We start from the raw sequence: 14,591 nt of genomic DNA on the forward strand, positions 1-14,591 counted from the left end.
TCTCAACTGCAGAGAATGGGTGAAAAAAATGCTAGTAATTACAAAAACGGCCAGCAGGCGGCAGCAGAGTACAAGAGATCAACCAGGGTATGATGAAAACAAGATGATTTCCCCACAATTCTAAGCAGATTTGTGAACAACGATGAATCTTGGCTATATTCTACTGCTCACGGATGAAAGAAGAGATTCTAATCTTTGTTTTGGCAGGTTGCATGTTTTTATAGCAATAGAACACAATGTTCTGTGGGCCTTGCCGGGAGCGAAGGTGGTTGCTTCAGTGAAAATGGCTGGGAGTCAATGAGATAATAAAGTGGCCCAAAATGAATACAGTACTGGTTTATATCTATTCACCCTAGACATCTACTTTGCCATTAATGCATTGTAACAAACTAAGATGTGTTGTGTGTTCCTGTGTTGCGCATTTGTTTTGCATTCTTGTGTCCAAGTATTAGTGAACGCATCGCCCTATTTTGTTTTTTTCTTCTTTATCAGCTGCGGCCAACAGTAACAGCGGGTGTGTGAAGACATAAGGATGAGATTACTAACCATGTCTGCCGGTAGCATTCTTGTGAGATGCCACAATATGCAGTAGCTGAAGTTATGGAAACGTGTTTTGTTTTTGTTTTTTTTTCTCCACGGTGCTGCCCTTCGCCTGTAGTCTTCTGGAGTTGAGGTGTGCCTCAAAAGCATCTCATTCCAGAATGTTGCCTTTTCATTATGATTGTGATTAGGGGTGTTAAAAAAAATCGATTCGGCGATATATCGCGATACTACATCGCGCGATTCTCGAATCGATTCAATAATCGGCAGAATCGATTTTTTTTTTTTTTTTTTTTTTTTTTTTTTTTTTTTTTTTTTTTTTTTTTTTTTTTAGGATTCACACCTTGAGCATGGAAGAATGTTATATGAACGGCCCATTAAGCCTTAATATTTTTATTTTAATGCTGTTCAAATGTGAAACAGATTGCAAACTGTTTGTGTACAGTGGCTCACGGTTATAAGCCTCAAGTTTTAGATAAATATATTCATACAAATCTTACAGTGTACATGTACAAATTTACTGATAGTATTTTCTAAATTTGAATGGAAAAAAATCGCAACAATCGACTTATAAATTCGTATCGGGATTAATCGGTATCGAATCGTGACCATTCGTATCGGGATTAATCGGTATCGAATCGAATCGTGACCCGTGAATCGTGATACGAATCGAATCGTCAGGTACTAGGCAATTCACACCCCTAATTGTGATTATTATTGCAATGTTTTACAAGTGTACATGTCCTTCACATGCTGCAATCATTAAAAATATATTCATTCAGAGATTTTAAATTGTCAGGCATAAAAGAGAACACAGGCTGCTGTGAAGCATAAAGCATTTTTAATGATCATTTTTAATGTTATAACAGGAAATATAATTTTAAGTTACTCTTGACGCAGCGTAGCCCATGTAGTGTGGCATGCTCAGTGACCAAAGTCTGGCATGTCTGAATTTTTGTTGGTTTTACTGCATAATGTGACAAATCCTACATTGTCCTTCTTTTGGTATTGACCAATAGTGACATGTAGCAAACGTCAGTCACTTCCTGACGAGCGTGATATAGCTCCATTTTCTACTATTGTGCCAAATGTAGTTAAACTAAATATATATATATATATATATATATATATGTATATATATATTGTAGCCTCCCGTGACTTGTCGCTGGAGCTCACACACAAGAGTAAAAGTGCATCCACTGAGTGAAAGCATGTGATTTTATGATGTTTCTTTTCATTTAACAACATGAACAAGGCATATAAAACATATATAAATGCCGTATGATATTGCCATACTTTAGACAGCACTCCGAACCGTACGTTTTTCTCCTTCTCCTTATAGAGCGAGAGAGAGAGAGAGAGAGAGAGAGAGAGAGAGAGAGAGAGAGAGAGAGAGAGAGAGAGAGAGAGAGAGAGAGAGAGAGAGAGAGAGAGAGAGAGAGAGAGAGAGAGAGAGAGACTGAATGGATCTATTTCAATCACTAAATTGAGCTGGAAATCTGTACTAATGCCCAAATGATATTCTGAAAATAATACAAAAAAAGTCACAATATATGTAGCCTTAGATATATATATTTTTTTATTTGGGTTGTAAGCTGTTGCCTGTACAGTAACAGAAATGACCTGTACGTTTTGAAAATATGATCGGCTTTTATTTTTGTGTGATAGTGATTTTGCGTGACAGTCGTGTTTGTTTTTGTGAATTTGGTGGCTTGCTTTGCAGTCATGTGGTTGTCACTCAGGTATGATTATGAAAACACCTGAGTTCTGTACCCACAATATTATTGAGTCAGTTCAAGATTTGTTATTCTTTAAGAACAATCCACCACATATTTGACAGCATTTCATATTTACTTTCTCCTCAAGTGTCATTGTGTCTGAACTCAGCTCGACTATTTTCCCATACAACAAGTAGGGCTTAACAAATCAAACAAAACAAAGGATGGGGAGAATGGGACTGCAACAACGCGAGGCAAAAACACAGTGACAACTGCTTTTTTGTTGTTTTTTTTCACTCACCCAAACACACACATACAAACATGGTCTCCCGGGTCTCAAAGTGAATCCATGCTGCCTGCTTTTTCTCTTTCAACAACTTCAGGTATGTGTTTGAGTGACGTGTGTAGAGCGAGGACATAAAACTCAGTTTACAACGAACACACGCGAACCCGGATCCGGATGCAAATCTTCACTTTGGCGGCTTGGCCGGAGTTTTTGGAAAACTTTTTTTAATGAAAAAAATCCCCACGGATGTGCGGATGACAGGGTAAAATGCAGAAAAATGTCACCTGTTTGCAAAACCCACCGCTATGTGTAAACAGGGCCTTAAGTGCTGTTTTTCCTCTCTTGGTTGTTTGATGGTGTATTCTATTACCTGTTCACATACAGTATAGTAGAAGGTGTACTGTATATTATTTGCATGGTCAGAATGAAAATATACATATATATATATATATATATATATATATATAATAAATCAAACCAGTACAGCTGTATGTAATGAATTGATTAATTTTTGTTTTAGTTTATTATAAGTTTATTTTCATTATATTAGGACAATAACATGGGGAAAAAAAAATCATCTTGTGATTGCAACAAAGCAACTACATTTGTATTTCAATCCAAGTGGCAGACTTTCACAGTAGCACCAACTCCACCCCAGAACCGGAATCCTGGATACAGTGGACCGCTGAACTGGGTCACATGTCTGTGGATGAGGTGAGCCTGGTCATTGTCGATGCGGTAAAAAGCCAAGATGCCTGCATGCTGGTCCAGATAGGTTCCAATCCGTCTGCCTTTGGGTGAGCCCAGCAGTTTTTCCTGACTATTGTGCCAGAAGGAGAAACCGGTCCCGGACCAGTACAAACTCCAGGAAAGTGGATTGTGGCCCAAACGGCTTCTGTCGTCAGAAGACTGGCGATCCATATCCTTGTATGCCACACCAATTGTAATCTGGATGAAGAGGGAGTGAACATTTTGTTTCATTATTTATTTATTTTTTCTTACAAAAAGTAGTTGTGTAATAATGCAAAAACTTTCAGGACTGCCGCTCACTCAGAAAAAAACGGCAACTACAACATTTTTCTGCATATCTCAAGACAAATGTCATCTGATTCTAACATTATGGGGGTTATTTGTTTACAGAGTCAGTAACCTTTACAGTCAAAAGAGCCATTTTAGGCCAAATAAATATTAACAACAACAACAACAAAAAATCTGTCTTGAGCCACAAAACATTTAAACATTGTGATGAACGAAACAGTATGTACATACTGCCTCTCTTCTTCCTTTTTTGGACAATTTTATGGTAATTTTGGAGATTTCTCGTTTTGTTTTTTATAGTTACATTTTAAACGTTTTCTGACTTTAAAAAAAAGTTTTCCGTCTTTTTTTTGGGCAATTTTGGTGTACGTACATTATGTAATCATTTTCGGGATTTCTCCTTTTGTTTGACATTTTAAAGTTAGTTTTTGAATGCTTTTCTTTTCTGTCATTCTTTTATAATGAATTGCCAGAATTTTTGGCAAAGACGTTTTTTTTTTTGTAATTTGCTGCCTTTTTGTTTTTGGATATTTTATGGTTACTGTTTGAACATTTTCTTTTCTGCCTTTTTTTTTTTTTAAATACATTTTCTGACTTTTTTTTTTACAATTTTGTTTACATTATATGGTAATTTTCTGCTCTTTTTGGACATTTTATGGTCTTCTGACAATTTACAAATTTGGACTGACATTTAAAAAAATATATTTATCTAAATCATTAATTTATTCAAATAATATTTTCATTTTCATAAAAAAATAAATAAATACATAACAAAATATATATTTTTTTTTCTTCTTCTTCTTCTTCTTCTTTTTTTTTTTTAAACACAAATCCACAGGGAGCCACAGGAGAGGGACAAAAGGAGCAATCATAAGTTGCAGAGGCCCCTGTGTTAGTAGAATCACCTTGGGACCAGTCCACTCCACCTCCCAGTAGTATGGGCTGCCTCCCAGTGGCTCTCTGCAGAGAAGCTGTCGCCAGTAGAGGAAGCGTTCTGGATGGTCCACTGGGTTCAGGTTCTCGGCACGCAGCGTGGCCTTACGACCGCCACCTGACAGCTGTATATGCCGATACACTGTGTTGGGATCCATTGTGGGCTCAAAGCGAACTGAAGGGTGAAAATGCATTTTAAGTAAGACTCTGGAACCAGCTAATGTTTTTGACATTATGCAGTATATATTCTATTTGTTGTTCCTGGAAAACAAAAAAAAAACAACAACTCACATTTCAGCAATTCTTCCCTCATTTTTGGTTCTGGGCTTACAAGTGCTATTGTTGTGACCGGATGTGCTAAGTACAAAAACCAAAAGGGGAGGGTTGAGTGTATTAGCTGTGAAATGGCTGTCAAGGCAGTTAGTTTCACGTTGTTAGCTACCTGGAGGTGGAGGTGGAGGGAATGGTGGAGGCGGTGCTGAGGCTTCATTGGCAGAGACTGAATAAATGACATACATCATAAGTCAATTATGGTTTCTAATAATGCTTAGAATTCTGCTTCATATGATACGGTTGTACAGTATCAATCTCATAAAAGTGAAAGCACTCATGTCTGTGAAATTACTAAACTTCAGTGAGTACCACCCTAAAAGAAAAAACAATCCAGTCCAATTATTCATGTACCCCTTTTCGCTTGCAATTAATAAATTTAAGGTAACCTAACAAAAATTAATGACTCAAAGGCTGAAACCAAACTCATCAATGTCAATATTCGCCATGTGTTGAACTCAGCTGGTCGTACAGTAGAGTCAAGTGTACTGTATACAGCTTGATGATCACTTACCTTGGGGTCGTGGCAAGGGCAAAGGTGCAGGATTATGCGTCTCATAAACTACAGGAATAAAAATGTAAGCAAAAATGTTTATCACTTAATATTGAGAAGAAATTTGGTGCTAAGTTACTCCACCTGTGTTTTGCACAGTAGACAAGCCATTGGCCGGCATAATGTTGGGTGCTGTGGCACCCTCACTTCTCGAGGCCATAGGGTCCTCATTCACTGCAGAGACAAAAGTCCACTTAATATCAAGGCAGGACAGGAGTGATGGTGGAAAACTTGACTAAAGTGACCTAAAGTTGCAAGTTTGGCAAGACTGGATTTGCAGAGCTCCTTTATTGACTCGTGTAGCTCCTTAAAAACCGAGCGGACATCTGCTACAACCGCTTCCTCTTTGCACAGAATTGATTCGTGTGCGCCACCAGTTGGACTTGCCATCTCCATTGTGAGGAAATTCTGAACAGGGAAAATGATAACAATCAGTTGTCTGCAAATTATGAGTTAAAAACCATACTACCTTTAAGAAGCAGACGTGGTCCTGCATGTCTGCCATCCTGCTGAGCTCCTCTCCCTTCCAGTGAAGCTGTACCATCTCCTGCTCCAGTCTGTGAAGTTGGGCCTCAATTTGGCTGCCTAAAGACCGCTCGTGCGCGCAGAGAAGCTCGGCGACTTGGGTGCCGGTGAGAGCAACGACATTGACAAGATCGGAAAACAAATCCAGTCGCTCTTGCTGCAGCGCCTGGACCAAAGCCTGAAAATAGAAGGATACAGGGAAAATGAACTACATCAAGCTATCCATTTTGTTTCTGCTTGTAAGGGATGGGCAAGTCCTGATACTGGCCATTAGGGGTGTGAATTGCCTAGTACCTGACGATTCGATTCGTATCACGATTCACGGGTCACGATTCGATTCGATACCGATTAATCCCGATACGAATGGTCACGATTCGATACCGATTAATCCCGATACGAATTTATAAGTCGATTGTTGCGATTTTTTTCCATTCAAATTTAGAAAATACTATCAGTAAATTTGTACATGTACACTGTAAGATTTGTATGAATATATTTATCTAAAACTTGAGGCTTATAACCGTGAGCCACTGTACACAAACAGTTTGCAATCTGTTTCACATTTGAACAGCATTAAAATAAAAATATTAAGGCTTAATGGGCCGTTCATATAACATTCTTCCATGCTCAAGGTGTGAATCCTAAAAAAAAAAAAAAAAAAAAAAAAAAAAAAAAAAAAAAAAAAAAAAAAAAAAAAAAAATCGATTCTGCCGATTATTGAATCGATTCGAGAATCGCGCGATGTAGTATCGCGATATATCGCCGAATCGATTTTTTTTAACACCCCTACTGGCCATCGATATACAGGCTGATACCTGCCCTTATTTTAAGGTATTGGTACTCGCGACCGGGCGGCACGGTAGTCGAGTGGTTAGCACGTCCGCTTCCCAGTTCTGAGGTCTCCGGTTCGAGTCCAGGCTCGGACCTTCCTGGGTGGAGTTTGCATGTTCTCCCCGTGCCCGCGTGGGTCTTCTCCGGGTACTCCGGTCTCCTCCCACATTCCAAAGACATGCATGGCAGGTTAATCGGGCGCTCCGAATTGTCCCTAGGTGTGCGTGTGAGTGTGGATGGTTGTTTGTCTCTGTGTGCCCTGCGATTGGTTGGCAACCAGTCCAGGGTGTCCCCCGCCTACTGCCCAGAGCCAGCTGAGATAGGCGCCAGCAGCCCCCGCGACCCTTGTGAGGAATAAGCGGTCAAGAAAATGGATGGATGGATGGTACTCGCGACCTTTGTGGCTGTTACACAATCAGGAACTAGAAAGGAGAAATATTAGTATAATTTCAATTGATTTAAAGGAAACTGTTAGATTGTGACATATATCTTTTTTTTTTTTTAATTATCTGTCATTGTTTTTGTGGGAAATTTCATGTATCAAAAGTAGTGCTGTCAAAGTTAAAGCTTTTACTTGTTGATTAATCAAAAAAAATTATCCCATCATGTATTAATGCAGATTAATCACACTATTAATTTTGCCAACTTAGGATCCTTTAGCTTGACAGTGGATGGTTACGTTAAAAGGTAGCACAGGTTGAATTTGAGAAACAAACATTACTACATGCATTAAAGTTAAAGGGATACTTTACTTATTTACCGATTTTTGGCAGTCAAACATTAATATTTTGTCGATAATAAATTTGATATTTTCATTATTTTTCATGTACAATTAGTACCTTTAAAAAGTCATTCTGCAACTTGCTGTCGACTGAAAATGACATCACAAGAGCTCAGGTAACCAATCACAGCTCAGCTTGTGAATGTCACATGACCAAACCTACAAAACAGGTGAGCTTTGATTGGTTACCTGGGACCTTGTGATGTCATTTTCAGTCAACAGCAAGTTGCAAAATGTGTACTAATTGTACGTGAAAAATAATGAAAGTGCCAAATTATTACAGACAAAATAGTAACTTTTTATTGCTATAATGTGTTAAATAAGTAAAGTATCCCTTTAAGCATTTAATAAATGTTTGCGTATGACATTTAGAATATTTGTTCATGTCAAACTATTGGGGTGATCTTATTTCCATTTTAAAATTATCCATGTAATTAATTGATGAGAAAGAGGAGGATGAGTGTGCACCGTACAGTGGATCAAAAGATGTTGTCCTCATAACATTAAATGTTGAAAGAATTAACACATAGCAGGTCCTCTTCAAATTTGACTTTTTAAATAAGTGATTAATCTGATTTTAAAAAATAATGATTTGACAGCTCGAGTCAAAAGTACTAGTGGTATCAGTATCTGTATCGATTACTCGAGTTGTGTACTTGTGCTGGTATCAGTCTGGAAAAAGGTGGTATGGAACATCCCTAATGTTCTATGCATCTCTCTTCTAGTCTAAACAAGACATTTTGATTAATATTGTGTCTGTGAAATATAAATTAAGCAGAAAAAGCCACCTGTCCTCATGCAATTTTTATTTTTTATTTTTTTTTTTGGTGTCAACTGAAAATGACATCAGTACCTAAGAGCTTAAGTTAAGACAGTCATGCCTCCACTGTCGGCACTGTGATGTCATCATCTTCAGTCGACAGCAAGAGGCAACATGGCCGCCCCCTGATATGGATAAAAACTCAAATTCATATTCCACAAACGCAATGTTAACCATGATAAAACATATTTTTGGCTTGACTGCCTCTTTTAGGTGAAAGGGTGGATTACACCCCATTTTGCCAGTAAATAGACAGGTTTATGGTCCTTTAAGTCAGCCATGTGAACCACTCATAGTTCAAATAAGATGGACTGACAAAAGCCAGAGCAAACCAAAGAGATAATAGAACTGTCCCAAAATATACATTCCAGTGAATCATACCTTATGTTGACGGGCAATGTTCGGGAGTTCCTTTAATGTTTTCTCTGTCTCCTGACCTCGCCTCGCCACCTCAGCCTGCATCTGAGTGAGCTCTTTCTAAAAACAAAACATTTTTGTAGTTGGCCTGTCGGTGGTTTCAAAAATCTTCACGTTGCACATACTTGTCTCTCCTTCCTCTCATCTTCAGGTTTGAGTACACGATGCCCTTTGTGTCCATGCTGACAACAGACGACACACACACATTCCCGGTCATCGTGGCAAAACAGGTCCAGGGGCTGGTTGTGTTGAGGGCAGAGTCTGGCAGCCACGGCGGGAAGCTGAGGATACACACTGCCTTCCCGTGGTCCAGTATCTGGAAGAATCTCCAGGTAGATTGGTTCTGATGGCAGAGCAGAAGAAACAGCCGTAGAGGGTCTCTGTTTGAGAGTATTGGTTCTAAGCTTCTCCAAAGCTTCCACTAGGAGCGTGCTCTTTGCCAGGGTAGGTCGAGGCTTGAAGATCTGCCTGCATTGGGGGCAGCTGTACTGGGCCTTGCTGTTCCCTTTGTCCCAATGACTCTGGATACAAGACAAACAGTAGGAATGTCCACAGGGTAGGGTTGCGGGATCCTTCAGGGTCTCCAAACATATAGAGCAGACAAAAGTCTCTTCTTCAAACCACGCTGAGGCCATGAGGTGCTGTGATGGGAGCCGGATGTTTGCCTTCCTTCGAGGTCAGATGCTACGGGAACCCAGATTTTCCCTAAGGGGGACAAAACACTATTTGAGTGGAAGGTTTCAAATGCAAAGTTGTTTGATTCACATGCTGCTTAGAAACTGCAGCAGGTTCGACTTGGGGCAAAACTGGTAAAACCTGTTCTTGGGAGTTTCTCTTGAGAAATGGTCACCTGTTTCTTTCTGACATTCATTTGAATGTTTGAGGGAATAAATTCAATGTTCATCCTGGAAAACAATTGCCTATTTTAGTGTCACTAATGATGCTAATGGCAATTCTGTGTTTTCGTGACATTTTGTCACAAAAAAAAAAAAAAAAAAAAAAAAAAAAAAAAAAAAAAAAAGCCTTGCCTGCTCTTTCTTTGTTAACACCGTTTGAACCTGTTATCATAACCACATTATTGTTATTTTAATCTCCTCAATGGCTTCCTGGCAAACAGAGATATTTTGAAATAAGTTTTTTCATTGTTTTGGAGTGCATGAATAGTGAGCTGCTCACCAAAATAAGGTGTTTCCCAATGTGTGAATAAATTTTACACTAGAAAAATCTCAACGGCAAACAAAAATGTCACAAATACTGAAATAATTAATGATAACGCTTCACTTTATTCAGAGATTTATTGCTGAAATTGAACAAAAAGCTGTTATAGTCGCCGAAAGCCATCTGCGCATGACAATGGGTGGATAGTATAAAGAGATTTATTTTTTTTGCCATCAATGAAAGAGCATTTAATTATTCTGCCAGTCCCGATACATCACTGAGTTTGACAGATTGTAAGTTGTAATTTCTCTGCTTTTGATTTAAAAGTATCATACATTGATATAGTAATATAATGAAGTGATTATACATTTGTAAGGTTTCACAATCATACATCCCTCTGAGGGAAGCCATAACTACAATGTGGCCTGTGACAAAAATGAAATAAATAAAATAAATAACTGACTTCCTCACCTTAGGTTATCTCATAAAGGTCTCCTTAATTAATTTCTCAATTCTGCATCAGTTTATGGTCATCAGCCATTGTGGTTCCACTCATTGGCAATCTCTACCACTAAGATCTTCTGTCATCTTTAACAAATAAATAAATAAATAAAAATATACTTAACCAAACTTTTTTAAATGTGGTGTTAGTGTTTATTGTTTGCTTGCTCATAATTTAGCATATGACCAAAGGGAGATTTAAAATGCCCTTTGTGTGCCTACTTTGACGTTAGGCTAGGAGGGGCAAAGGCGTCATTGCATTCCATGTGTATGGTGTGGAAGACAACTGAAAACAGAGGATGCTGGAACATTGAGCACAATGCCGTGTCATTTCCACAAGGGAACTAGGAATGGCATTTAACAGGCATACAAAATATAAGTAAGCAAGTAAATAAATAAAGGAATTCACCACCCGCAAATGTCATTATGCATTATTTTGATAGCACATACTTGGGGATTTAAAAAAGTAAACTCATGAAAATCGGTTAAGAAATGAGAACGTTGCGATTTAATATAAATGTTAGTGCATTGACTTTGATAAAATACTTTCCCACCAACTTGCGCTGGTGTATCATCATAGTTTGTGACAACATTCATTTATTTATTTTAAACTGCTGTATCTTTATACATCTTGTTTTTAGTGTTTTAACGTCATCTCATCCATCTTGTATTATCCTTCCTTATGACTATGCCGTATGAAATGTGGAATGTAAACAAAATTGCTTGGCTTGAACGTGAAAATGTTGTGAAACAAGTCTTTCGTCATGACTGCGCAATGATATGGCAACAGTGACGACCACGAAGCTACCCGGCCCCATTACGACTAATGGCAACCGGCAAAATGTTTTGGATTCAACTTTTACGGTGAGTTTCTTTCAAAATAAATTATACTCGGCTAACTGTATCGCTATTGTCCATTGTTCAGCCGTATAGGAATCTTGCTACGCGTAACCTTTACATGACGTTTTATAACTTGTTCCAACAGCTTCGCATTATGCTAACACGCTATCCAGCTAGCTGACATAAACACGGACACCAGATTACTAAACGTGATATTTATTCAAATCGGTAATTGTATGAGTGCGGTTGGCTGGTAGCATATTCACAAATATACACACCGATCTGCGCACGAGTCCGCGTTAAATACACGAATTGGACGCATTTTTCATTTTAAATTTTTTTGACTGTAGGGCAACCTCAGAGCTTACCAACCGGCTTTGAGAGTTCAACTCACCTGTTCTGGACAGACATGCAATCAGTCGTATTCCTTGGCAGGTGACCAACAAGTTCATTCATCACTTTTAAATGATTGCTAGACTCGCCGTAGTTTGCTCAGTGGTGCAATTAGGTTGAAGAAATACTCAGAGTCAATACATACAGCAAAAGCAGAGATATTTGTGTTAAAAAAAAAACAAAAAAAAACTTGATGAGTACAGTTGACTTTAGTAACCAATACTTGTTTTGACTTCTTTTTCCAGAATGTTTCGGGGCTCACAGCTGGTGCTCAGCTCTTGTCCGTTAAAGTCACAACTGCGACTGAATGAGTCCAACAGTACCCAAGCTCGATGGCACCTGAATGGAAGGAGGAGATGTTGCTCACTCTCCACAGAGACTGCATCACTTTATTCAATTTTTAAATTACACTGTGACAATGAACTAAAGCAAGAGGCTTCATTACAAAACCTTAAATCCACATTTTCCACAAAGTCTCCTTGGAAGCACAACAAAACTGTGAACACTCAGGACTGTTTATCAAACGCAACTTGCCGTCTACCTCGGAGAAGATTTTGGCATATTTGTCGTCCTTCACACAATCTGAACAGTACAACTTACTGTCGTTATTTTCGTGACAGACAGAAGGTTGACCTTGAAGAAAAGGTCCAGACTAGAGCACAAGCCTATAGCCTCTCTTCTCACCAAGCCAGAGCAGTTCACGGACCCTGGACTGAGTGTCTAACTCTGGAAAATGAAAACAGGTGTCGACGGAACCTGGCCCCAAATTTGAAGATGTATAATGTGGAGAAGGGGAGAAATGCTCAGAGCCAAGGAAACAATCAGGGAAGATGGGCGTCCATTCTGGTGTCACTCTGCAGTGAAGGGGGAGAACCAGCATTTCTTTTCACGCTGCGCTCCAGCTTGTTGAAGGGCAGGCACAAAGGAGATGTCAGGTCAGTAGCTGCACATGGCTCATTTTCTGCACACTTGGCTGAGTGTTTGTCCTCATTTGCACATCCGTGTAGCTTTGCAGGGGGCAAGAGTGATCCATCAGACAGTGATGTGGTGGCCACTGCGCTGAGGGAAGCCCGGGAGGAGCTTGGCATTAACGTGCCAACAGAAAGTGTTTGGGGTGTCCTCAAGCCTCTCAGGGACATGGTGAGTTAAGCATTTACCAGATATGCATCAATGCGGGACAGATTCAAAACAGCTTCCATCCACACTTCCACAGTCTGTTGAAAGTGAATAAAGTATCTGTCTAATCTCTGTGCCCACAATGGGAACTTAGAACCAGTATTGGAATGTAACAGAGTAGAAATATAGTCACTTCTCCCACCCTGTTATGTTGAAAGTAGGAGTGTCAAAATTAGTGCATTAATTTTGAGGTAATTTAAAGTTCCTTTAATGCCACTATTTATTTATTTATGTATTTATTTATTTATTTTAACGCAATTAATGACCACCCCTTACTTGGAAAGCCTGTACGAAGTGGAATCCAGTCGCAATTCAGCAGACACGTCCACGTCAAAATTTAGCGGTAATAATAATGCATATATTTGTGGAGACTGGGGTGAAGTTGTATTTTACAATTACAAAACGTGCAGAATTTCACAAGTTACTTAGCGTTAAAGAAAATTATTAAATAGCTCTTAATATGAAAAAAAAAATGCACTGAGCTGTCAGTTTTACAAATGCAATTATGCCATCTAGTGGCAGAAAACTGACCAACACAAGTCTATCACTTGATTTTTTTATAGTGTAGTACATCTTTTTAATTTTAACTCATTATGAAATTACTGTATACATGACTAAAAGATGAAGCCATATATCTATTAGTTTAACCCCCCCCCCCCCACATTTTTATATAAACAAGAGTATGTAAACTTATGAAAAAACATTGTTTTTGTACATTTAAGAACAGATATAAAATTTTAGATTCATTGTAAGTAAACTATTGAAGTCATTCTATTAATTACGATAAAAAAATTTTTTAAAAATCGCCTTGACAGCCCTAGTTGAGAGCAATTGTTACTATCCCACAAATATTACTTAAAAGTCATACTAGACGCTGATCACACATGGAATTATTTGAATGCGGGAATGTGTGCACACACTTCATGTGACTTGAACTTGTCATTTGACCTTTCTTTAGTCAGGTATGTTGGTGGCACCTGTGCTGGCTCACGTAGGCCGTCTTGAGGAGTTGTCCTTCAAACCAAATCTAGCAGAGGTAAACTCATTCTGTGATTGTTGCCTAATTAACGAATAGCCCCATATGGGTCTTGTGTACAATGTAACGTCCTTAAATGTTGTCCACCATGCCACAGTGTCTTTTAGCCCATTTAATCGTTAAAACTGACTTGTGATCGTAGCAACGTTTAAGCTGTTTTCTTTTTCTGTTTGGTTATCAGGTGGAGGAAATTTTTTGTTTGTCTTTGTCCCACTTGTGTGCCCCTCAAAACCGTGGGTACACACACTTTCGGACAGGGGACAAATACGGATACACGCTGCCAGTGTTTCGTAATGGGAAGCATCGCGTGTGGGGGCTGACCGCCGTTGCCTTAGATCATACACTAAAACTTCTTATCCCATCACATCTGCAGTAAAACTCCTTCAATGTGTGTCTCAGAGTTCATATTTAGTAACGTGCAATCAAGCTTCATCTTATTTTATTTGACATCTTTACTTGTTTTCACAGTTTCTTTGATTGGAGCCAATCCTCTTTGTTATCATATAAATTTTCTGAATTGTTACACATCTAGCTACAGTAGACTGACTGAATGGAATTGATTAAAAGTTATGTTGACGTTGATTCACAGCTATTTATTACCTGTATGGTGTTTTTACCTCACTCAAACTAATCTGTACTGTTTTAAGTAAGAGTGAATATATATCACAATGTGGTATGTTCAAGGACAAATTGATTAAAGATCTGAACAAATTTT

The 14,591-nt window shown here is 38.6% G+C and overlaps 2 protein-coding genes across 4 annotated transcripts; one reads left to right on the forward strand and one right to left on the reverse strand.

Moving 5' to 3' along the window:
* Window positions 1-3,037: 3,037 nt before the first annotated feature.
* On the reverse strand, window positions 3,038-11,953 carry ftr86 (finTRIM family, member 86). Of its 2 annotated transcripts, none has more exons than XM_077541142.1 (11): window positions 11,666-11,953; window positions 8,898-9,477; window positions 8,737-8,832; window positions 5,868-6,101; window positions 5,644-5,806; window positions 5,483-5,572; window positions 5,360-5,407; window positions 4,958-5,014; window positions 4,807-4,872; window positions 4,488-4,690; window positions 3,038-3,492 (listed from the first exon to the last, which is right to left on the reverse strand). In XM_077541142.1, the coding sequence occupies exons 2-11, from the start codon at window positions 9,405-9,407 to the stop codon at window positions 3,157-3,159; spliced, it is 1,803 nt and encodes a 600-aa protein (XP_077397268.1). In that variant the 5' UTR covers window positions 9,408-9,477; window positions 11,666-11,953; the 3' UTR covers window positions 3,038-3,156. The 2 variants fall into 2 exon arrangements, with proteins under 2 accessions (XP_077397268.1, XP_077397269.1); XM_077541143.1 differs by lacking the exon at window positions 11,666-11,953 and adding an exon at window positions 11,550-11,649.
* nudt8 (nudix hydrolase 8) lies at window positions 10,712-14,588 on the forward strand. Of its 2 annotated transcripts, XM_077541145.1 has the most exons (6): window positions 10,712-11,295; window positions 11,622-11,706; window positions 11,910-12,599; window positions 12,672-12,804; window positions 13,799-13,876; window positions 14,058-14,588. In XM_077541145.1, the coding sequence occupies exons 2-6, from the start codon at window positions 11,681-11,683 to the stop codon at window positions 14,250-14,252; spliced, it is 1,122 nt and encodes a 373-aa protein (XP_077397271.1). In that variant the 5' UTR covers window positions 10,712-11,295; window positions 11,622-11,680; the 3' UTR covers window positions 14,253-14,588. The 2 variants fall into 2 exon arrangements, with proteins under 2 accessions (XP_077397271.1, XP_077397270.1); XM_077541144.1 differs by lacking the exon at window positions 11,622-11,706 and having other exon boundaries at window positions 10,721-11,295.
* Window positions 14,589-14,591: the final 3 nt, after the last annotated feature.

This window comes from Festucalex cinctus, chromosome 13 (assembly GCF_051991245.1).
Source record: "Festucalex cinctus isolate MCC-2025b chromosome 13, RoL_Fcin_1.0, whole genome shotgun sequence".
Taxonomy (NCBI): domain Eukaryota; kingdom Metazoa; phylum Chordata; class Actinopteri; order Syngnathiformes; family Syngnathidae; genus Festucalex; species Festucalex cinctus.